The 26,250-nt window shown below is 35.9% G+C and overlaps 1 protein-coding gene across 14 annotated transcripts in view; it reads left to right on the top strand.

Moving 5' to 3' along the window:
• Window positions 1-26,250, top strand: part of AHI1 (Abelson helper integration site 1) — a 209,111-nt gene that overhangs the window by 6,878 nt on the left and 175,983 nt on the right. For all 14 annotated transcript variants that reach the window (XR_010140352.1, XR_010140353.1, XM_024248789.3 and 11 more), the window contains 3 exons: window positions 261-385; window positions 23,262-23,315; window positions 24,523-25,082. Coding sequence is in view for 12 of the 14 variants with exons in the window: in XM_024248789.3 (XP_024104557.1) it covers window positions 261-385; window positions 23,262-23,315; window positions 24,523-25,082 (739 nt within the window). In the remaining 2 variants the exon portion in view is untranslated. The remainder of the gene's footprint in view (window positions 1-260; window positions 386-23,261; window positions 23,316-24,522; window positions 25,083-26,250) is intronic.

The raw sequence follows: 26,250 nt of genomic DNA, 5'->3' as shown, positions 1-26,250 counted from the left end.
TTATCAGAAATAAAAAGTTAACTTAGCAAAGGAGACTTTTAGAGTGAGTGGCCAAAAAGGTCAGAGGGATACAGGTGAATGTTGTGTCACTAAAGTCAAAATAAAAAATATTTTAAGAAGGAAATATAGGTGAGTTTTTCTAATGTAGCAAGAGAACTCATGCTGATATTTACAAGAACTTATTTCTTAACATCCTAGTAGTGTAGATTGTGTGTTATGATAGAGTCGTTTACAAAGTCACATGGCTGTATCTTTTGTAGCTGAGAGTGAAGCAAAAGTAAAAACCAAAGTTCGCTTTGAAGAATTGCTTAAGACCCACAGTGATCTAATGCGTGAAAAGAAAAAACTGAAGAAAAAACTTGTCAAGTCTGAAGAAAACATCTCAGTAAGTAAATGATCATTGGATAAGGGGATTTACATATGCGCATAAAATGCAGATATGGCTGCATTTTATGTTAAAATTCTAAGGAATTTTGAAAATTAAAAACAGTAACACTATGTCATGGTCAATAACACATGGTAAAAACAAAGTTTACATTAGAATCAACATCACTGTGGGAATATTGAGTTCATTCTTGAGTGCTGTCCTACAGGAAGAACACACACACAGTGGGGAAAATGACCAGAGATAGTGGGGAAACTCAAAACTAGCCATGATAACATTTTTGAAGAAAATATTTTTAACCCAGAATTGTGAAGAACTTAGGAAGTAGTATCTTAACTTCAGATATTGAATAGCTTGTGCTTATTTAAACTATTTCTGTGTGATTCTACCCAACAGAACCAGGAGAAATCAGTGGCCCTATGGTAATAATTATCCTTTTATGTTTGAGGCACACCTTCAAATGATAGAATTTTTGGCAACACACTTGAAGGAATTAAAAATACAGTGCTCAAAGACTAAACAAATCAGCAACTAACTACAACCTGATCCCCTTGGAATCATAAAGAGTCTGTATTGGCATCCACAGTTAATGCACTATGCCATCTTTATACCTATCTCACTACTTCAGTTGCGCTGTTTACTACTTTGACCATTATCTCTTCTGTCCTCACAGAAAAAAAAAAATAGGCTCTTGTGTAAATGGTACATAGTTTTTTTTTTTTTTTTGGCAGGAGTGTTACAATGAGTTATAATCCTACATTTTGCTTGTAGTAAGATTTACCCCATTTTTTCTTCAGACCTGTTCATTTTAGTATTCTGTTTGGTAGCTGTCAATGTAACGATATAAATTCTGAAGTGAGGCAAAAATAAGTAGTAACATTGACCAGAATCCAGCTGCACACATGTGAGGGTTCATAGTATATACACTGGTGTACGACTGCACAAAAATTTCGAACTACTGACAGAATGGGACAGATTAGCACTCCCATAGTGATTGCTGCTCTGAAATAAGCATGTGCTTTTTCTGGTGGTACTAGTGCACAATATGGTAGGGAATAGTGACGTGGAGGATAAAACATTGCTTATTGGTATATGCACTCCCCTCAGATGGAGTGGTTTATGTTGGGCAAAAGCAAAAAGAACCCTGGAAACAGTTGTCTGCAGAGATGTTTTATGCTCAGAGAAGAACCTCATACTGTCTCTCAGTATTAGAGAACTGGGAGTTGTGAGCCATGAACAAAATGCAATTTAGACCAAGGTTTAAATTAAATGGATAATCAGAATAGGCAGAGGCTATGTCCATTTACCTAAGGTCCAGTTTAAATGTTGAGGGGCACATAGGTGTGAGGTGACTAAGCATAATTTATCCAGCCTCTTTTTGCAAACACCAGGACTGAATAGGCTTCTTTTCTTTCAGAAATAAGTACACTAGGAACAAATATTTGGGAAGAGATTTCGCAGCTCAAAAGAACGGGAATATTTCTAGAGGACTTAAAGGAGAACAAAATATTTTTGACATGATTAACTTTAGGAAGTAAAAGAGAAATAGCTGCTTTCATTTGCTAGATGCCTGAATGCTTTCTATCTTTAGGCACTCTTCTAAACACTTTATATATATTTAGTCTTTTAATACAAATGACGAAATTACAGGGTTTTATTTCTGTACAGGAGAAAACTACATCAGAAGTTAAGTAACTTGCTGAAAGTTACATAGTAAATGGTAGAACCAGGATTCAAACACTGAGAGTGGGAGTGCAGAATCCACTACCTTAACCACAACTCAGTATTACCTATTTTAATGAAATTTGAAAAGATAGGACTTCTTCTTGAAAGAAGAACAGGGAATCCTATGTACAGAACAGGCTGAGATGAGAAATGGAGCAGTCTGAAATAAAATTAAGCGAGGAAAAAAGTCAAAATAGGGATTCATAATAATGGCAGGTTCATCTTATGTTCTAGTTATATATAAGGCACAATAATAAGAGTTTTACAAATATTATTTCTAAATTTCACGTTAATCATGCAAGATAGATATTGGGACTCTTTCTTTGCACATGAGAAATTTTATAAACAGACATGTTAAGTGATTTCCTTAGGTCATTTAATCTAAAATAGGATAACTGGGATTTAAGACCACAGTCTCTGGAATTTTAAAGTGCATGTTCTTTCTTCAGTTGCTTCCTTAAAACTATATCTCAGGCCTAAAATGATGGAATTGACACTACAGAAAAATCTAATCAGTGAAGTGGGAGACAAATTCAAGGCGGGAGGAAATGACCAAAACTAAAATGAAAAAAATAAATGATGAGGACATAGAAAGATATTTGACCCACAAATAAGTATTCCCAGACAGTACTAGTGGAGCAGAAACAATAATGAGCATGATGAAGAAACCTTCCTGAGATTTCTGAAGAGATGAGTCATCCTGCATTCCAGGCAAAATTTATGAGATGAGAACTATATCTAGAAAATTCTTTTGTTTTTATCTTAAGAGTCAAATAAATATTACAAACACCTAAACAGAAAAATATATAGTACATTTGAGACTTCTCTGTAAAAACACTAAATCCAAAAGACAATGGAGAAATATTTAGAGCACTAAGAGAAAAATTGTAGCCCGAGGAATCTAGTCACCTAAGTTGTCAGTCATTTGTGATGGTAATTGTAAACATACATGCATTATTAGAGAAATATAAGTGTTCCCTCCCTGGAAGAAAAAAAAAAAAGATTTAAGATTTATTAAAGATGTAGTACCATTTATAGATATGAATCAAAGTTAAGAATTTAAGAATAGAACATCTTAAGATCTTAGAGAAAGAGATGAAGAGAAGTTGGTTAAGGAGTACAAAAATATAGTTAGAAGGAATAAGTTCTAGTAGTCAGTATTACAGTAGGGAAATTACAGTTAATAATTTATTGTATATTTCAAAATAGCCAGAAGAGAAGATTTATGTTCCCAACATAAAAGATAAATGCTTGGAGTAATGGGTGTCTCAGATGCTCTGCTTTAATTATTATACACTGTATACAGTGTCAGAATATCACATGTATCCCCAAAATATGTACAACTATTATATATCAATTAAAAAAATTTTTAATGGGAAATTTATGAACCAAAAATACCATTGGATGAACTTTGAAATCAGTTAAATATATAGAACTTTCTTAATTATTATATATGTCCAGAATAATTCCTGAAGATTTTACATTAGATAGTGTATATGATAATGTGAGAGAACAGAACCAAATTGTTTTCAAAGATTGAGCAAAGCACCCTAGCTTAGGAAGAAAAAGTCATGTAACCATTATTCTTATCCCTAGCATATAGTTAAAAGTTATTATTTCATCCTAGAGTTTGAAATAAATAAAACAAGTGATACATATAAAATAGATTATTACACTTTCCAAGTTGTCAGAGTTAAAAAAATTGAGATTTTTTTAAAAGAATGTAATGAAATAAGAAATTTAAGTAAGAGCAAACTCAGTCATGACAATAAATGTAAATAGTTTAAGCTTCCTATTTTAAAAAGTGGATTCAAAAATAGATTTTTAAAATATCAGGACCAGGCATGGTAGCTCATGCCTATAATCCCAACACTCTGGAAATCCAAGGCGGGAGAATTGCTTGAGTGCAGGAGTTCAAGACTAGCCTGGGCAACATAATAAGATCCCGTCTCTCAAAAAATAAAAACTTACCTGGGCATGGTGGCATGCGCCTGTAGTCCTAGCTACTCGGGAGGCTGAGGTGGGAGGATTGCTTGAGCCTGGGAAGTTGAGGCTGCAGTGAGCCATAATCATGCCACTACATTCCAACCAGAGTGATAGAGCGAGACCCTATCTCAAAAATAATACTAATAATAAATAAAATAAAATATCAGGTATTTTACTTGCAAAATTCACACATTAAACAAAATGACATAAAGTTTAAAAGTAAAAGTGTGCAAAAAATATAGACAGTTGTCTATGTTTTTCTTCCTGAAAAGAAACTTATAGCTGTCTCATTTATGAATGTGTGTTAAGAGAACAAAAAACCCTATATAAATAGATGAACACATTGAAATTAATCATGTTAAAAGAATAATCTATCTCAGCCAGATAGTTCCCCTCAAGAACTCAAGAATAGCTTAATAATTGGATATCAGTCAATATTAAGATGTTAGTGCAAATAAATTGAATAAAACCATATAATATAAAAATAACAAGGAAAAAAGCTATCATATTTTAATTGGAAATAGGATAGTAATGGATTTTTTAGAACATTTTGGTGTTCATGTGTGTGAAAACCATACATGTGAGCAACAAACCTAGAGCATGCTGTGGGGTTCTAGGAAAATTCAAATCCACACATATACATGGTATATTATATATGATTTCGATAGTTTTCCATGGGTCCCTTTGGAAAGGGAGACACCTAGCCTACAGGTTCTTCCTTTAAAATCAGGACCTGCAAGGGAAGATGTCTTTTCATCATAACTGTTTAATAATCTTGAAGTAAATATGTTAAGGCATGAAACATAAAGATATGATAGCTTTTTTTCAATAGGTATTTGTCCATATTTGTTGCATAGCAGGCACCATAATAAGTGCTTTACATGTATTAACTCATCTAATTCTCACATGCATCCTATAAAGTCAGTATAAACTGAAGAACTGAGGCACAGAGGTTAAGAAACGTACCCAGGATCATATAACTAATAATAGTGAATCCAGGTCCTACTGATTCTATAGGGATGTGCCTGCCTTGGCCTCCCAAAATGCTAGGACTACAGGTGTGAGCTATAACAGGCTGCCTGTTATGCCAGTGTATAGTGTACAGTGTGGGCAAATAATGTGACACTTAGGAGAACAAATGATCATTATTGATGGTTTGAATGCTAATATTAGAAAACCTATGTGAATCAACCTGTGTGAACAAAATAAGTATACAAAATTAAAGATTATAGCTAGAAACAATAAGAAAATATTGGAGAAAAATACAAAAATTAACAGACAGATATCACCTACATAGAAACTACAAAAGTCCTGAAAGATCTTAAAAGTAAATTTTCCAAAAGTACAGATTCAAATAGAAAAAATTTATTAGCAGATATTACACATAGGTTGCACTTTATATATACCAGTTGTTTCCAGATTAATTTTTGGGTTTAATCCAATTGTAATAGTTTCCAGTGGATGATTTCTTTAGTTGCAAAATTAGGCTAAAGTTAATGCAGAAAAATACAAAAGGAAGATTAACTGAAATATTTAAATATTTAAAACAAAAGGCCAGGCACAGTGGCTCACACTTGTAGTCCTAGCATTTTGGGAGGCCAAGGCAGGCAGATCACTTGAGGCCAGCAGTTCAAGACCAGCCTGGCCAACATGTTGAAACCCAGTCTCTACTAAAAATACAAAAAATTAGCCAGGCATGATGTTGTGTACCTGTAATCCCAGCTACTTGGGTGGCTGATTCACGAGAATTGCTTGAACCCGGGAGGTGGAGGTTTCAGTGAGCCTAGATCATGCCACCTCACTCCAGCCTGGGCTACAAGAGCGAAACTGTCTCAAAAAAAAAAAAAAAAAAGAAATTGTAAATATAATTAATAAATAGTATTGTTAGATTGCTTTAGCTTTTGAGGGAAGGAATTTTATCTCACAAACTAAAAATTACATTTCAGATAACTAAAAAACTTAAATGTAAAAATCTAATAGGCAGATATTTCCATAAGAAATTAAAAATGGCTGGCTGGTTTAACATTCCAGTGTGGAAAGATATTCTCTTCTTAAAAGGGATGAAAGACCTCCCAAATAAAGACAGCATTTTCTGCCTGCACACAGGAAGACTCAATAAGTATTTGTTGAATGAATGAATAAATCTAATGTATAAGATTTTTTTTTTTGGTCAAAAACCAACTCACTGAGAAAAATATGTAATGTTTTTATAGTCATAGCATTAATACTCTTACATATAGCTAATGATAATAATTGCTAATACTTACTGAGCAACTATACAATGTGGAATAAGAAGGACCTTCTGAGTATTTTATAATTATCCTATAATCCTTGGAACAAAATTATGAGTAAGTTTCATCCCTTTTGTTAACTTGTAAAGAAGTTGCATAAATTGATGTCATAAATATTAAGATAATAGCTAAGTGAGCAAAAGGAATGAAAAAATAAAACCAGATACAAGAGAAAATAACATTGACTAATAAAATGTAGTAATATTTTAAAAGAGATTCAGATTGGAATACCAACATATTTTTGCTTATCAAAAAGGTATTTAAAAGTTTATTAGTAGTAAGGTAGCAAGCAAGGCTTTTTGGTAGAATGCTAGTAGAAAGGTAACAGTACAACATGTGACACGGTTTGGCTGTGTCCCCACCCAAATCTCATCTTGAATTGTAACTCTGACAATTCCCATGCGTCGTGGGAGGAACTCAGTGGGAGGTAATTGAATCATGGGAGCAGGTCTTTCCCATGCTGTTCTCATCATAGTGAATAAGTCTCACGAGATCTGATGGTTTTAAAAATGGGAGTTTCCCTGCACAAGCTCTCTCTTTGTCTGCCACCATCCATGTAAGATGTAACTTGCTCCACCTTGCCTTCCACCATGATTGTGAGGCCACAGCCATGTGGAACTTTAAGTCCATTAAACCTCTTTCATTTGTAAATTGCCTGGTCTCAGTTATGTCTTTATCAGCGGTGTGAAAATGGACTAATACACTGTCTTTGAAGTGGTTCAGGTTTTTCCAGCAGTATTCAATAGCCTGGTTATAATTATGGAAATAAAGTTCACTAAATTTGAATAGTGCCTGCAGTTTTACCAGACAAGTGTGTGGACAGGAAGTACATGAAAATGGCGGGTGATGATTGAAGTGATGGATTGTGGGATCAAAGCATCAGGAATTAGATAAGAGGGGCTTGATAAATAAAGAGAATATACTGGGCTCAGAGCATAATAAACTGCTTATTATTTTACACTGCTAAGTCTGGAGTGGTTTGATACTCAGCAATAGTAACTGGAACAAATATAAATTGTTAAGAGTAAGCACTCAAATTGTAGCTATAATTATTTAGGAAGTTGCATATACATTCTTTTAAAAGTGGATAGTTAAGCCAAAATTTCCTCACTTTTATTGTGTATACCATATTATCTTGATTTTATCCTCTCTCACTTTATTTTTATAATAGTTCTTTTGTAGAGGTGATAGCTTCTTCATCTTATGAATTACATTCTCTAAAACTTTTTGTTTTGTGCAGTGAATTGATTTTAAAAGGGTAGAAAATCTTCATGGTTTCCTAGGTATTAATCTTTCATGTGTTCATTCACCTATATAAGTGCTGGCTGGGATTTAGCTTATAAATCTGTAATTACCTTGGCTGTGTCAAAAACAAATTTAGAACCCCAGTGTTTTCAGGGGGTAACTAAATTTAAAAAAGTCTTAAATGGCCTGGGTGTGGTGGCTCACGCCTGTAATCCCAGCACTTTGGGAGGCCAAGGTGGGCGAATCACAAGGTCAGGAGTTCAAGACCAGCCTGGCCAACATAGTGAAACTCTGTCTCTACTAAAAATACAAAAAAAAAAAATTAGCCAGGTGTGGTGGCAGGCACCTGTAGTCCCAGCTACTTGGGAGGCCAAGGCAGAAGAATCACTTGAAGCTGGGAGGTGGAGGTTGCAGTGAGCTGAGATCTCACCACTGCACTCCAGCTCAGGTGACAGAGTGAGACTCTGTCTCAAAAAAACAAAAAAAAAAAGTCTTAAATGGATTATACTGCTTGAAGTAATTTAACTGTATCCCAGAGCAAAGCCCAGCAGTATTTAAAGGATTCCCAACAAAATCCAGCACCAACAATATAAAATTGATAATGTCAGATATTCAATCAAATCTACCAGGCATTTAAAAAAAGAAAGATAACCCGACCCATTACCAAAAGGTAAGTCAATCAATAGAAACAGACTCTAGGAGAGGAATAGGAAAACATAAAAAAGATGTAAAAGAAAGAAATAGAACATATTTTCAAAGACAAAATTATGCTTCTACAGATTAAAAAAATAACAGTATTCAAAATTTTAAATTGACTATGTAGTTAGCATACTGGACAATGCATTAAAATGATCAGTAAATGTCAAGAAATAACAATATAAATTACTCAAATCAAACACAAAAAAAAAACAGTGGTGGGCTGGCATGGCCTGTCCAGGTTTATGAGAGCTGGTTGTTAAATATTAGGGAATTTTATAAACTGGTTATTAAACCATTAGTAACTCGAAATTGGCTATTTATGTGAATACTTACATCATGGAAGTTGGTAAACACTAGACTAGGCTTTTTGTTTATACTGCCTTATCCTTACTGGAGAGTTTAACAGCATACCACTAAAAAAGGCCTTTGGAATAAGAGTTGGAGAGAAGGAAGAAGAGAACACCAATGACCTATAGGACAATATTAGGCATTTTAACTTATGTGTACTTGAAACCTGAGGAGTGGGGACAGAATACATTGGAAGAAATAATGACTAAAAACTTTGTAGACTGTGTGGAAACAATACACCCACAGATCAGAGAAGCTCAACAGGTCATAAACAGAAGAAATATGAAAAAATCATACTACAGTTTCTGAAAATGAAGGATAAATTGGAAATCTTAAAAGTAGCCAGAGAAAATAAAGACATTTTATATAGGAGAATAATGACAGCAGACTTCTCATCAGAAACTATTCTAGCTAAAAGACAATGGAACAATATTTTAAAATACTGAATGAAAAAAAAATTGTCAACCTAAAATTTTCAGTCCTCAAAAAGTTATTTCACCTTCATTTTTGCAAGATATGTCTCCTTGCAAAAATGAAGGTGAAATAAAAACTTTTTGAGGTGTACAAAAGCTGAAAGAATTTGTCAGTAAACCTATAGTACAAAAAAGTGTTAAAAAAAAAAAAAGACAACAATACCAAGTGGAAAATTTGATTTACAAAAAAGAAGAGCACAACAAATAGTAAGCATGATATAGAAGGATTTTTCTCTTACTAAAAAAACTCTTTAAAAGATATTTTTTAAAAGCAAGAATAATTAGTTGTTTTTTTGTAGGATTTATAATAAACATTGAGTGTCCCTAATCTGAAATCCGAAATGGTCAAGAATCCGAAACATTTTGAGCATGAATATGCTCAAAGGAAATGCTCATTTGAGCATTTTGGATTTTGAATTTTAAATTAGGGATGTTGAACCAGTAAATATAATGCAGATATACAAAATCCAAAGAAATCTGAAATGCTTTTTGTCTCAAGCATTTTGTATAAGGGATATTCAACCTTTATTTGTAGAAGTAAGTGATTTAACAACTGTCTTAGTTTTCTGTTGCTTATAACAGAATACCAGAAACGTAATTTATAAAGAAAAGGAATTTATTTCTTACAGGTTTTAAGGCTGAGAAGTCCAAGGTCAAGGATTCACATCTGATGAGAGCCTTTTTGCTGGTGAGGACTCTACAGTCCCAAGGCAGTGCAGAGCATCATATGCCAAGGGGGCTGAATGTGTTAGCTCAAGTCTGCTTCTTATAAAGCCTCCAGCCCCACCGTTATGATGATCCTCTAATCCAGCAGTCCCCAACCTTTTTGGCACCAGGGGCCAGTTTTGTGGAAGACAATTTTTCCATGGAGTGGGCCGGGGGGGATGGTTTCAGGATGAAAGTGTTCCATCTCAGATCATCAGGTATTAGTTAGATTCTCATAAGGAATGTGCAACCTAGGTCTCTTGCATGCGTCGTTTATAATAGGGTTGTTGCTTCTATGAGAATCTAATGCTGCTGCTGATCTGACAGGAGGTGGAGCTCAGCCAATAAAGCTCTCACCCACCACTCACTTCCTGCTGTGCGGCCTGATTTGTAAAAGGCCATGGATCAGTACTGGTCTGAGGCCTGGGGCATGAGGACCGCTGCCCTAATCCATTAGCCCATTAATCCATAAATTGGTTAATCCATTGATGGATTAGTCCACTCAAGGGCAAAGTCCTCATGACTCAATCACCACTAAAAGGCCCCAGCTTTCAATACTGCCAAATTAAGGACTAAATTTTAACATGAGTTTTTGAGAGGACAAATGTTCAGACCACAAGACCAACATAGCACAAAGTATGGGAGGAAATAAATAGAAGTATACTTTTGTGAGTTTCTTTCTTCATTTTTTTTTTTTAAGACAGGGTCTTGCTCTGTCACCCAGGCTGGAGTGCAGTGGTGAGAGTACAGCTCACTGCAGCCTTGACCTTCTGGGCTTAAGCAATTCTCCCACCTCCACACCCTCAGTAGCTTGGACTACAGGTGCACACCACCACATCTGGCTAATTTTTGTTTTTTTCTGTAGAGACAGGGTCTCACTGTATTGCCCAGGCTGGTCTTGAACTTCTGGGTCCATGTGATCCTCCTGCCTTGTGTTCCCAAAGTGCTGCAATTACAGGCGTGAGCCACCACACCTGGCTAAATTTCTTAAAATGTATGTGAAGTGGCATTATTTAATGGTAGAAAATTGTATTAGTCTGCTCTCACTGCTATAAAGAGCTAACTGAGACTGGGTAATTTATGAAGAAAAGAGATTTAGTCACCTCACAGTTCAGCATGCTGTATTGGAGGGGCATGGCTGGGGAGGCTTCCAGACACTACAGTCATGGTGGAATGGGAAGCAGGCACAGTCTTCACATGGCCAGAGCTGGAGAGAGAGTGAGCGAAGGGAGAAGTGCTACACACTTTCAAACAACAGGATCTCAGGAGAACTCATGAGAACAGCAAGAGGGAAGTTGACACCCATGATTCAGTCACCTCCCACCTGGTGCCTCTTTCAACATGTGGTAATTCATCATGAGATTTGGATGGATACACAGAGCCAAACCATATCATTCCACCCCTGGCCCCTCCCAAATATCATGTCCTTCTCACATTTCGAAACACAATCGTGCTTCCTCAACAGTTCCCCAAGTCTTAACTTATTTCAACATTAACCCAAAATTCCACAGTCCAAAATCTCATCTGACACAAGGCAAGTCTCTTCCATCTATGAGCCTGTAAAATAAAAAAAAAGTTACTTCCAAGATACGATGTGGGGACAGGGATTGGGTAAATGCTCCCATTCCAAAAGTGAGAGATTGGCCAAAACAAAGGGGCTATAGGCCCCATGCAAGTCCAGAACCCAGCAGGGCAGTCATTAAATTTTAAAGCTCCAAAATAATCTCCTTTGACTCCATGTCTCACATCTAGACGACACTTGACACAAGGGGTAGGCTCCCAAGGCCTTGGGCAGCTCTACCCTGTGGCTCTGCAGGGTACAGCCCCTGCAGCTGCTTTCACTGGCTGGCATTGAGTGCCTGTGGCTTTTCTGGGTGCATGGTGCAAACTATCTAGATCTATAATTCTGAGGTCTGGAGGACAGTGGCCCTCTTCTCACAGATCTACTAGGCAGTGCCCCAGTGGAGACTGTGTGGGGGCTGTAACCCCACATTTCCCTTCTGCACTGCCCTAGTAGAGGTTCTCCATGAGGGTTCCACCCCTGCAGTGGACTTCTACCTGGACATGCAAGCATTTCTATACATCCTCTGTAATCTAGGCAGAGGTTTCTAAACCTCAACTCTTGCCTTCTGCACACCCACAGGCTCAATACCACATGGAAGCTGCCAAGACTTGGGGTTTTCACCCTCTGCATTAATAGCCTGAGCTGTATCTTGGCCCCTTTTAGCCACAGCTGGAGCCAGAGCAGCTGGGACACAGGGCCCCATGTCTCAAGGCTACACAGAGCAGCAAGGCCCTGGGCCTGGCCCATGAAACCATTTTTTCCTCCTAGGCTTCCAGGCCTGTGATAGGAAGGGCTGCTGTGGAGGTCTCTGAAATGACCTGGAGACATTTTCTCCGTTGTCTGTGCTATTAACATTTGGCTTTTCTTTATTTATGCACATTTCTGCAGCCTGGAATTCCTCCTCAGAAAACTGGTTTTTCTTTTTAACCTCTTGATCAGGCTGCAAGTTTTCCAAACTTTCGTACTCTGCTTCCCTTTTAAGTATAAATTCCTGCTTCAAGTCATTTCTTTCTTTATACAAATGAGCATAGTTTTTTAGCAGCAACTAGGCCACATCTGAACACTTTGCTGCTTAGACATTGCTTTCACCAGATACCCTAAATCATCTCTCTCAAGTTCAGTGCTCCGCATATCTCTAGAGCAGGGGCACAATGCCGCCAGTCTGTGCTAAAGCATAGCAAGAGTGGCCTTTACTCCAGTTCCTGATAAGTTCTTCATCTCCATCTGAGACCTCGTCAGCCTGGCCATCTCTGTTCATATCAGTATCTGCATTTTGGTCATAACCATTCAACAAGTCTCTATGAAGTTCCAAACCTTCCTGTCTTCTGAGCCCTTCAAACTGTTCCAACTTTTGCCTGTTACCCAGTTCCAAAGTCACTTCCACATTTTCAGGTATCTTTATAGCAATGCCCCACTTCTCTGGTACCAATTTTCATATTAGTCTGTTCTCACACTGCTCTAAAGAACTACCTGAGGCTGGGCACTGTGGCTCATGCCTGTGATCCCAGCACTTTGGGAGGCCAAGGTAGGCAGATCAGCTGAGGTCAGGTGTTTGAGACTAGTCTGGCCAACATGGTGGAAACCCTCTCTGTACTAAAAATAAAAAAAAATTAGCCAGTGTGGTGGCACATGCCTGTAGTCCCAGCTACTCAGGAGGCTGAGTCAGGAGAACAACTTGAACCTGGGAGGCGGAGACTGCAGTGAGCCAAGATCACACCACTGCATTCCAGCCTGGTCAACGGAGCGGAGACTGGGTAATTTATGAGAAAAGAGGTTTAATTACTCACAGTTCAACAGGCTATACAGGAGGCATAGCTGGGGAGACCTCAGGAAATTTATATTCATGGTGGAAGGTGAAGGGGAAGCGGGCATGGACTTCACATGGCCAGAGCAGGAGAGAGAGAGAGAGTGCGAAGGAGGACATGCTACACACTTTCAAACAATCAGATCTTGCAAGAACTCCATCATGAGAACAGCAAGGGGATATCCGTCCCCATGATTCAATCACCTCCCACCAGGCCCCTCCTTCAACACGTGGAAATTACAATTCAACATGAGATTTGGGTGGAGACACAGAGCCAAACCATATCGACAATGAGAAGCTAAATATGTGTATTATAAAACCTAGAGTCTTCATAAATTTGTTTTAAAAGGATAGCTAAAAAGCCAATAATGATACAATGGAATCACAAATCTGTTGAGAAAGATAGCTGGAAAAGAGGGCAAAGAGGGCCGGGCATGGTGGCTCACGCCTGTAATCCCAGCACTTTGGGAGGCCAAGGCAAGTGGATCACGAGGTCAGGAGATAGAGACCATCCTGGCTAACACGATGAAACCCCGTCTCTACTAAAAATACAAAAAATTAGCTGGGCATGGTGTTGAGCGCCTATAGTCCCAGCTACTCGGGAGGCTGAGGCAGGAGAATGGCATGAACCCGGGAGGTGGAGCTTGCAGTGAGCCGAGATCACACCACTGCACTCCAGCCTGGGTGACAGAGCGAGACTCTGTCTCAAAAAAAAAAAGAAAAAAAAAAAAAGAGGACAAAGAGACAAAGAACAAATAGGACAAACAGAAAGGAAATAATAGAATAGTATATTTAAACTCAGCAATATCAAGAATAATTTAAATGTGGATGGTCCAAATAAAAAGTAGAAAGTGTCAGATTGGCAAATAAGACCCAACTATATGTTGACTATAAGAAACTTTCAATATAAGGGCACAGGTAGGTTAATATTTAAAGAATGGAAACATATACCATGCTAACACTAGTAAAAAGAAAACTGGAGTTGTTACATTGATATCAGAGAAAGTATATTTTAGAATAAAGAATATTGCCAAAGGTGAAAAGGAATCTTTTTAATGATAAAGGTGTCAGTATCAAGGATATAACTGACTGTGTATGAAACTCATAACAAAGCTTCAAAATATGCAAAGCAAAAACCAATAGAAATGAAATGAGAAATAGATAAATCAGCAATTACAGATAGATATGTTAGTATCCTCTCTCAGAAACTGATATAACAAGTAGTCAAAAAATCAATAAGAATGTAGATTTCAGTAACTGACAAATTTGAGTTGAGTTTTATGGGAACATTGTGCCCAACAAACAGAATACTCATTGTTTTCTAGTGCATATGGAATATTCACCGAGACAGACATCATTCTGGCCCGTAAAACAAGTCTACATAGCTTTATTTTATATATAAAAATTAAATAAAAATTTTAAATGTAAAAGAAAATTTTAAAATAATACAAAATGTTTTCTTAGGCCACAACAGAATCAAATTAGAAATAGTTAACCAAAAGTTATCTGCAGTGTCACCGAATATTTGGAAGTTCAATAAGACCCCATATCAATATATTGAAGAAGAAAACACAAAAGAATTAGAACATATTTTGAACTAACTAAAAATGAAATTACAGCATATCAAAATTTATGGAATGCTGCTGAAGCATTACTTAGAAGGAAACTTGTAGCATTACATTAAAAATGAGGAATGGTCTGAGATCCATCATTGAAGCTTTCACCTTAAAAAAGTATGAAGAACAAATTAGACAAAATAAACACAGGATAGAAGTAAGAAGAGTATAAATCAGTGAAATAGAAAACCTCAGTAAATCCAAATGCAACTTTTTAAAAGAGTAATAAAATTGGTTATCATATGTGTTGGGGGATTCCATGGCCACCCCCAGGCTTGATAATTCACTAGAGAGACTCACAGGACTCAAAAGCTGTTATACCCACACCATTTATTACTGCAAAAGGATACAGATTAAAATCAGCAAAGGGAAAAGGTGCATGGGACACAGCCCAGGAGAAACCAGGTGCAAGCTTTCAGGTGCACCCCCCTAGTAGAGTTGCAAGGGACTCACTTAATTCCTCCAACAACATGTGACAAAATGTGCAAAGTGTTGCACCCCAGGGAAGCTCAACCCAAGCCTTGATATTCATGGTTTTGTGTAGAGGCAGAGCATTCAGTGCCTGTGTCACTGACCTCAGCTGCTCAGACTCCAAACCCCCAAAGCAAAAACACATGTTCACCATAAATCACATTGCTAATATAAGCTTTCTGGTGAAACTGTTACAGTGTGGCCCAAGGCTTCAGGCATTTAGAAACACTCTTATCAAGCACAACATTTCAAGGACTGGTCCTAAAAATATGCCCTTCTTGGGATTTGCAGCTTTTTAGCAACCCAGGGTCATGAGTTAACTGTTTTCTGTACTACCTGTAACCAGGCTGATTGGGAAACAAGGAAAGAAGACGCAAATTGCCAATATCAGGATTGTAAGAGGGTATTCACTTTAGATGCTACAGACCTTAAAAGGATAATAAGAGTATTATGAGTAACTTTATGACAATAAATTTAGCAGTTTAGATGAAATGTGTAAATAACGTGAAGGACACAAACTACTGAAGCTCACTCAAAAAGAAATAGATAACTTGAACATTATATATCTTTTTAAAAAACGGAATCTGTAGTTAAAAATCTTTTGTCAAAGGAAACTACTCCCAGGTGGCTTCATTAGTAACTTTTCTCAAACATTTGATGAAAAAATAATGCCAATTCTATACAGACTCTTCCAGACTGTAAAATAAGAGGGGATCCTTGTCCACTTGTTTTTGTGGACAAGGGACACTTAATTTTGTGCCCTTTTTGTGGGCAATAATTACACAGCTGCCAAACCAGACAAAGATTGCAAGAAAAATACATACCAAAATCCCTTTTAAATATAGATGGCAAACATCTTCAACAAAATATTAGAAAATCAATCTTATAAAAAGGATAATACCCCATGTCTAGGTGGAGTTTATGTCAGGAATATACTGTCAGTTCAGCGTTAGAAAAAGCCTCCAATGTAATTCACAATATCCAAAGATTGAATTAGAAAACCATGAGATCATCTCAATAAATGGAGAAAAAAGACTTGACAACATTTATTACTCATTATTTTTTTTTTATTATTATACTTTAAGTTTTAGGGTACATGTGCACAATGTGCAGGTTAGTTACATATGTATACATGTGCCATGCTGGTGTGCTGCACCCATTAACTCGCCATTTGGCATTAGGTATATCTCCTAATGCTATCCCTCCCCCCTCCCCCCTATTACTCATTCTTAAACCAGCAATAGATGAGACTTGTCTAAGGTAATGAGTTATCTCAATGGATTTTTCACAGTCAGTTACAGATTGAACTCCTTGTTCTACTCATACTCTCAGTACAGCATTTGACTAGTCTAAAAAAAAAAAAAAAGAATAGACAGTAACTTTCTCAACCTAATAAAGGGCATCTAAAAAATCTGCAGCTAGCATCATGCTTAATGGCACAAAACTGAATGCTTTTGCTCTAAGCTGAGCATGTGTCAGTCACTGTGTGTATTCACAATTGTATTGGAGACCCTGACGAATGCGGTAATGCAATTTTTAAAGGCATACAGATTGTAAAGGAAGAAGTAAACTGTGTATTCACAAATAACATAATCGTCTATGTTAATATCCCAAAAAAATCTACAAAAAAGTGCTAGTAGAAGTTACAGGTGGTTCTTATGATGGGATTATGTCGTTTGTAAACTGAAAGTATCGTAAGTTGAAAATATATTTAATACGCCTAAGCAACCAAACATCAGAGCTTGGCCTAGCCTATCTTAAGTGTGCTCAGAACATTTACATTAGCCTGCAGTTGTGCAAAATTAATACCAAGCCTATTTTGTAATAAAGTGTTGAATATCTCACATAATTTATTAGATACTGTACTGAAAGTGAATAACAGAATAATTGTATAGATACTTGGAACTATGGTTTCTACTGAATGCGTGTTTATGCACCATCATAAAGTAAAAAAAATCATATGTCGAACCGTCATAAGTAGAACCATTGTGATTCAGGGACCATCTGTATTAGGGAGCTTAGCAGAATATATGGTCAATGTGTAAAAACCAATTGTATTTCTATACCAGTAATGAATCACTTGAAATTAAATTTTAAAATAATTTATAATAGAAAAAATGTGTAGCATTCAGGGAAATTTAAAATTAAATTTTAAAATAATTTATAATAGAAAAAATGTGTAGCATTCAGGGATAAATTTATCAAAAATGTGCACTGAACCCCTCAAAGTGCTGAATATAAAGACCTAAGTAAATAGATATTCGTGTTCATGGATCAGAAGAATCAACATAGTCAAATGTCCGTTCTCTGACAAATGATCTGTTGACTTAATTCAATCCTAATCAATGCCAGGAGACTTTTTTTCTTTAAAATCTAAATGAGAAATAGACAAATCAGCAATTACAGTTAGATATGTCAGTATCCTGTCTCAGAAATTAATAGAAGAAGTAGTCAAAAAATCCGAAATTTATTGGGAACTGTAAACAACAGACCTAGAATAGCCACAACAATTTTGAAAAAGAAGAACAAAGTTGGAATTACACTTTCTGATTCAAAACTCATTATAAAGCAATAGTGATGAATACAATCTGGAATTGTCATAAAGATAGGCATATAAATCAGTAGAGCAGAATAGGGTATAGAAATAGATTCAAATATATATGTTCAATTGACTCTTAACAAAGTTGCCAAGGTAATTCACTAAAGGAAAGGATAATCTTTTCAATAAATGGTCCTGGAACAATCACATATTCATATATAATAAACTTGGGATCATGTCATGTTTAAAAATTAACTAGAAGTGGATCAAAGACATATTTAAGAGCTAAAACTGTAGAACTTATAAGAGAAACATAGGATAATTGTAACCTTGGGTTAAGCAAAGATTTCTCAGGATACAAAAACATGAACCATAAAAGAAAAAAGGGCTAAATTGGACTTTGAAAATTGAAAGCATTGCTACAAAAATGAAAATGTTTTATAGCTATAGGTTTGGATAAAATATTTTTAAAGCACTATCTGATAAAATGTTGTATCTAGAATATTTTAAGAGCTCTTACAGCTCACTGATATGAAAACAAACAGCCTAATTAAAAAGAGCAAAAGATTTGGACACTTAACGAAAGGACAGCTATAGATAGCAAATAGGCACATGTAAAGAGTCTTGCTGTCATAGTAATTAGGAAAATGCAGTTTAAAACAATACTGAGGTACCGTTGCACACCTAATACAACAGCTACAAAACAAAAATTGACAGTATTAAGTGCAGACAAGGATGGTAAGTAACTGGAACTCTTAGAAATTGCTGATAAAAATGCAAAATAGTACAGCCAGTTTGAGAAGCTGTTTGGCAATTGTTTAATAAGTTAAATATCTGCTTACCATGTAGCACAGCAGTTCCACTTCTGGGTATTTACCCAACAGAAATGAAAACATATCTAATACCAGCACAAAACTGGAAGTAATTCACATCTATTAATTGGTGTATGGAGAAACAAAATGTGGCATATAACTGTACAATTGAATACTACTCCACAAAAAAGGAATTAACTGCTATAAATACAGCAACATGGATGAATCCTAAAAGCTTTGTGCTGAATGAAGGAAACTAGACACAAAAGGCTATAGATGGTATAATTTCATTTATGTGAAAGTCTAGACAAGGCAAAGCTATTGTGATACCAGATCAGTGGTTGAGTAGGGACAGAGCATGGAGGGAAGGTGTTGACTCTGTAACAGGACATGTAGAATGATGGAAATGTTCAATGTCATGATTATGGTGGTGGTCACATGACTGTATACATTTGCCAAAATTCATTTAATTATACAATTAAAATTGGCAAATTTTATCGATGTAAGCTATATCTTAATAAAGCTGATTTTAATAGCAGACAAACCAATGCAAAAAAACCTGAATCATTTAAAGAGGTAAAAAAATTGGCAAAGATATAATAGGAACATGAATGAACAAATGTATTTGGGACGTTTCAAAATTCAAACATAATTTGATCCATGAAACTGTTGAATTCCACAAAGGAGACTTTTTTTAAAAAAACAATAGTACAGTACAACTAGAAGTTAACAAAAGTTTATAATTTACAAACTACTTGGGAATTTATCCCATAAAGCCGTTAGAGGGAAAAAGGAAATCAAAACCACAAAATCAGGCTATTTAAAAAGTAATGAAAATGTCAGTATAATGCTATGAAAGGTAGAGATGCTACTGAAGATACTCTGGAAACTTCATTCACTGCTATATTTAAAAAACAGAACTAAAGAAAAAGATAAATTAATAATAAAGTCATAAAATTAATGTTATTAGTGCAAAGGCTGACAGATCAGTGGTAAATAAACAAAAAACAGCCTTTTCTGATTAGCTTGCCTGGAGTTTCAATTTTAAAATTTTTTCCTTGAGACCACAAATCTTTCTTCTCTTTCTAATTCTTGATTAGCTCTTTTTCTAATTATTTCCTTCAGGAGTATCCTCACAATTTGTATATATTGGTGCTACATTATTGGTACTCACTGAAAAAGTAGAAACAAAAATTTGCGTATGCCCCATTTTAACATAATGGAAATTCAAGGTTATTGAGGTATGAATAAAAGTCATAAAAAACAAAAAGAAGATTCTGAAACAAATAGCAATTTTTTAAAATGTTATTTTATGTTCCGGGATACATGTGTGGGACTTGGAAGTTTGTTACATAGGTAACAAACCTATCCACCCATCACCTAGGTATTAAGCCACACATGCATTAGCTATTTATCCTGATGCTCTCCCTCCCCCAAACTCCCTGACAGGCCCCAGTGTTTGTCGTTCCTCTCCCTGTGTCCATGTGTTCTCAGTGTTCAGCTCCCACGTATAAGTAATAACATGCAGTGTTTGATTTTCTGTTCCTGCGTTTTATCCATGTCCCTGCAAAGGACATGATCTCGTTCCTTTTTATGGCTGCCTGGTATTCATTGGTGTATATGGACCACATTTTCTTTATCCAGTCTATCATCGATGGGCATTTGGGTTGATTCCATGTCTTTGCTATTGTGAGTAGTGCTGCAGTGAACATACGCATGCATGTATCTTTATAATAGAATGATATATATTCATTTGGGTATATACCCAGTAATGGGATTGCTTGGTCAAATAGCAATTCTGGTTCTAGGTCTTTGTGGAATCGCCACAGTGTCTTCCACAATGGTTGAACTAATTTACATTCCCACCAACAGTGTAAAAGCGTTCCTGTTTCTCTATAGCTTCACCAGCATCTGTTGTTTCTTGACTTTTTAATAATTGCCATTCTGACTGGTGTGAGATGGTATCTCATTGTGGTTTTGATTTGCATTCTCTAACCATCAGTGATGTTGACCTTTTTATCATGTTTGTTGGCCCCATAAATGTCTTCTTTTAAGAAGTGTGTGTTCATATCCTTTGCCCACTTTTTTGTGAGGTTGTTTAGTTTTTTCTTACAAAAATTTGTTTAACTTCCTTATAGATTCTGGATATTAGACCTTTGTCAAATGGATAGATTACAAAAATTTTCTCCCATTCTGTAGGTTGTCTGTTCATTCTGATGATAGTTTCTTTTGCTGTGCAGAAGCTCTGTATTTTAGTTAGATCCCATTTGTGAATTTTTGTTTTTATTGCAGTTGCTATTGACATTTTTGTTATGGAATCTTTGCCTGTGCCTATGTCCTGAATGGTATTGCCTAGATTTTCTTCTAGGGTTTTCATAGTTTTGGGTTTTACATTTAAGTGTTTAAGTTATCTTGAGTTAATTTTTGTATAAGGTATAAGGAAGGGGTCCAGTTTCAGTTTTCTGCATATGGCTAGCCAGTTTTCCCAGCACCATTTATTAAGTAGGGAGTCCTTTCCCTATTGGTTGTTTTTGTCAGGTTTGTCAAATATAAGATGGTTGATGTGTAGTCTTATTTCTGAGATCTTATTTCTGTTCCATTGGTCTGTATGTCTGTTTTTGTTCCTGTACCATGCTGTTTTGGTTACTCCAGTATAGTTCGAAGTCAGGTAGTGTGATGCCTCCAGCTTTGTTCTTTTTGTTTAGGATTGTCTTGGCTATACAGGCTCTTTTTTGGTTCCATATGAATTTTAAAGTAGTTTTTTTCTAATTCTGTGAAGAATGTCAATGGTAGTTTAATAAGAATAGCATAGAATTTATAAATTACTTTGGGCAATATGGCTGTGGATTTGTCATAAATGGCTCTTATTTTGAGGTATGTTCCATAAGTACCTTGTTTATTGAGAGTTTTTAACATGAAGCAGTGTTGAATTTTATCGAGGGCCTTTCCTGTGTCTATTCAGATAATCATATGGTTTTTGTCTTTAGTTCTGTTCATGTGATGAATTATGTTTATTGATTTGCGTTAGTTGAACCAGCCTTCCATCCCGTGGATGAAGCCGGCTTGATGGTGGTGGATAAGCTTTTTGATGTGCTGCTGGATTTGGTTGCAAGTATTTTATTGAGGATTTTTGCATCAGTGTTCGTCAGGGATATTGGCCTTAACTTTTTCTTTCTTTGTTGCGTCTCTGCCAGGTTTTGGTACCAGGATGATGCTGGCCTCATAAAATGAGTTAGGAAGTAGTCCCTCCTTTTCAATTATTTGAAATAGTTTCAGTAGAAATGGTTCCAGTTCTGTTGTGTACCTCTGGTAGAGTTCAGCTGTAAATCCATCTGGTCCTGGGCTTTTTTTGCTTGTTTGTTTCTAGGCTGTTTATTACTGCCTCAATTTCAGAACTTGTTGTTAATCTCTTCAGGGATTCAACTTCTTCCTGGTTCAGTCTTGGGAGGGTGTATGTGTCCATCAATTTATCCATCTTTTCTAGATTTTCTAGTTTATTTGCATAGAGGTGTTTATAGTATTCTCTGATGGTTGTCTGCATTTCTGTGGGGTCAATGGGGATATCCCCTTTATCATTTTTTATTGTGTCTATTTGATTCTTCTCTTAAGTGATTCTTGTGCCTCAGCCTCCCAAGTAGCTGAGATTACAGGTGTGCACCATCACACCTGGCTAATTTTTGTATTTTTGATAGAGATAGGGTTTCACCATGTTGGCCAGGCTGATCTCGAACTCCTGACCTCATGTGATCTGCCCACCTCGGCCTCCCAAACTGTTGGGATTACAGGCATGAGCCACCATACCCAGCCTCATTGATTTTTTGAAGGGTTTTTTGTGTCTCTATATCCTTTATTTCTGCTCTGATCTTGGTTATTTCTTGTCTTCTGCTAGCTTTGGGTTTTGTGTGTATGTGTATTTTCTGGGTTTTTTTCCTTATTTATTTATTTTTACTGTTTTAAATTAAATATGCTTGTAAAACAGAACATGTGAAAATAATTAGATTTGATTAGTGAAGTTTTTTTGGAGGCTATGGCACCATAATTTACCCTCAAAGAACAGATAGAATTTGGAAATATATTTTAGGTGAGCAAAAGAGTCTTAGAGATGGTAAAATCTTAGATATGTATTGGGATACTAGTTCTTTCAGCATTTTTTAAATCACCTTTTTATATACATTGGATATTTTTTAACTACTTTTAAAATATGGGGAGTTTCAAAGCTCAAACTCCAGTATGTATTGTTGAGTTTATTCATTTCTGGCACATTTCTTCATTTTGATTTTAGATTCATCTTGTAGCACCGAATGTTAACATGTAAGGTTCATACATTACAATGTGACATTCTGCATGACAAAATGAATCCAAAGTGTTAATCCAAAATGTTAATCTGAAGTTACATTCAGAGATTATTAATGAAATTCTGGAAGCATAAATTATGAGAGTACTCATCAAATGCTCTAAAATAGTTTCACTATATCCAGGTAAAAAAACTAAATAATCTTCCCAATAATTCCACATAGTTGAACATTAATTATTGGGTTTTTCTTGATACAACTAATCTACACTTAGCTGAAACTTTGTTATTATGTCTTCTTTTTTAGCCTGACACTATTAGAAGCAATCCTCACTATATTAAAGAAACTACACGTGATGATGTAAGTACTGCTAACACTAACAGCCTGAAGAAGAGCATGAGAGTCACTAAAAACAAATTGAGGAATACACAGTCAGCAATGGTTTTTGTCCATTCTGTTTTTCAACACATCAGTTAAACTTTTATTTCTGTCATTCAGAATTTTATTTTAATATCAGCAGTTGGGTTTTCTTGCCCCAGTATGCTTTTGCATTTCTTTATTAATATTAATTATACTTATTTTAAATTCTTATATATGATATGTGTTTTCCTTTGGTGTTCATTTATTTATTGTATTTGATTTGGTGGCTTTCCTTCATTGTGCTACCTTCCTTTAGTGTTTAATTTTCAGTTGTCAAGCCATCTTTACATTTGAGAATCTCTCTTCTCTTCCTTGTTAGTTGTTTTTAACATGGTCTGCCTCTGCAGTTTATGGGAATTATACCTACCTGAAGCATACTGCCCTTTCTCTCTATGCTGGGATGCTTAATCCCATGGGTGAAAGTCAATACAAATGGAGGTGGGAAACAGAGCTGTTCATTCCAGCTCCTCGATTGGTCATCCTCTGGTTTATCCCCTCCTCCTCCTCCTTGTATTACTTGACTCTTATCCTTATTTATTTTTTTCTATTAAAAATATATCTCATTTTAAATAATTTTAATTGGGGAAAGAGGTACAAGATTGTGCTTAGTCTGTCATTGAATGTAACTTAATGTGTAATATTTAGCAGCATTTTAGTGGTACACTTTGATTTACTGCAGGGTAATCTTAGAGCTGTAGACTTTTGGTTTTAGAGTGTAATTATGAAGCAAAATAAATGACCCATGTATATTTCCTATTGGGTAACCTGAAATGTCACATTCAGTGGCTCTTTTAGCAATTTCTCAAATATCTATTACATTAGAGTGTAGATCATGAGGAAAATATGTATGAGGAAAACAGCATTTGAGATTTGAGCAATTAATTCACTTCTTATAGGTCCTTAAGTACTTTTTTCCCATGTCAATTAACTCATTTAATCTGAAGTTACATTCAGAGATTACTAATCAAATTCTGGAAGCATAAATTATGAGAGTACTCATGCTCTAAAATAGTGTCACTATGTCCAGGTGAAAAACTAAATAATCCTCCCAATAATTCCACATTGTCAAATATTAAATGTTAGGTTTTTCTTTATATAACTAATCTATGTGTAACTGAAACTTTGTTATCATGTCTTCTTTTCCTAGCCTGACACTATTAGAAGCAATCTTCCCCATATTAAAGAAACTACAAGTGATGATGTAAGTGCTGCTAACACTAACAACCTGAAGAAGAGCATGAGAGTCACTAAAAACAAATTGAGGAACACACAGTCAGCAACTGAAAATCCTAATGGTGATGCTAGTGTAGAGGAAGACAAACAAGGAAAGCCAAATAAAAAGGTGATAAAGACGGTGCCCCAGTTGACTACACAAGACCTGAAACTGGAAACTCCTGAGAAGAAGGTTGATTCTACACACCAGAAAATGCATGCAAAGCCACAGCCAGGTGTTGATCATCAGAAAAGTGAGAAGGCAAATGAGGGAAGAGAAGAGAATGATTTAGAAGAGGATGAAGAATTGATGCAAGCATATCAGTGCCATGTAACTGAAGAAATGGCAAAGGAGATTAAGAAGAAAATAAGAAAGAAACTGAAAGAACAGTTGACTTACTTTCCCTCAGATACTTTATTCCATGATGACAAATTGAGCAGTGAAAAAAGGAAAAAGAAAAAGGAAGTTCCAGTCTTCTCTAAAGCTGAAACAAGGTATTTTTACATTGATAAATGTAAAATATCCTCTTAGAAAAACACTCTATTATTTTCAGGTTTTAAATATTATCTGTGGTTTAACAAAGAAAATTCTTAGGCTTTTATTTGGAGACATTGCCACTAAGGTAAGAACAGCTAACGTTTACATAACACCTTACTATGTACTAGGTGCTTTACAAGAATTAACTCATTTATTTCTTATGACAATCTTATGAGGAAAAGTAATATTCTTCCTATCTTGCTGATGAGGAAACGGAAGTACAGAACTAGTAAGAGGCTGAGCCAGATCCTTGTCCCTACCCTGAACTACTCATTTACATCTGCTTTCAAAGTAATAGAAACCTAATTACTTCCCCTTTTTTGAGTTACAAATACCTGTTTGGATATATAAATATAACTTTTTTTCTTATACAAATAACATTAGCTCATTGTAGAAAAACTATTCAAAGATAATCACTATTGGCAATTTGGTATTCTAATCTTTTTCTTTATATGATGCTTATATATGTATGTACTTGTATACAGAGTGTGAGGTTAACTGAACATACACATATTTATATGTTTTCTATTTGGAGAAAACAATAAGGTAAAAATGCTTTTTAACTGCTATAATTAACTTTGTTCCCCCCTGCAGTTCTCCTCTAGAGAAACAACTTGAGGTGGGAATATTCTATATGTGACTATTCCTTGGCATTCAGGATCAATTTCCCCTAAAGCCCTCAGCCAAAAATAATTCCCCTCTTTTCAAAAGCTAGGTGACTGGTGGTGATAAAGATATGGCAAACCAAGTTGCTGCAGGGACATGATAGTATATATTAGTTATCTGTTGCTCCATTAAAAAGATGATCCCAGAATTTAGCAGCTTAAGACAACAAGCATTTATTGTCTCGGAGTTTCTGTAGGCCAGCAATCTGGGAGTGACTTCACTGGGTGTCTCTGTCAATCACAGGTTGCAATCAGGATGTTAGCCGGGACTGAAGTCACCTCAAGCCTTGACTGGGGGAGGATCTGTCAAGTGACATAGCTGTTAGAAGGCCTTAGAAGATCCAGTTCTAAGCTCATTCATGTGGTTGTTGGTAGGCCTCAGGTCCTGACTAGCTTTGGGCCAGGTATACCAGTTCCTTGCCACATGGACTGTCTCCATATGGTCTACACACAACATGGC

This window comes from Pongo abelii, chromosome 5, assembly GCF_028885655.2.
Source record: "Pongo abelii isolate AG06213 chromosome 5, NHGRI_mPonAbe1-v2.0_pri, whole genome shotgun sequence".
In the NCBI taxonomy this organism is placed as follows: Eukaryota; Metazoa; Chordata; class Mammalia; order Primates; family Hominidae; genus Pongo; species Pongo abelii.
Note: the sequence above shows the minus strand (reverse complement) of the source record. Positions and strands in the feature narration are given on the sequence as shown.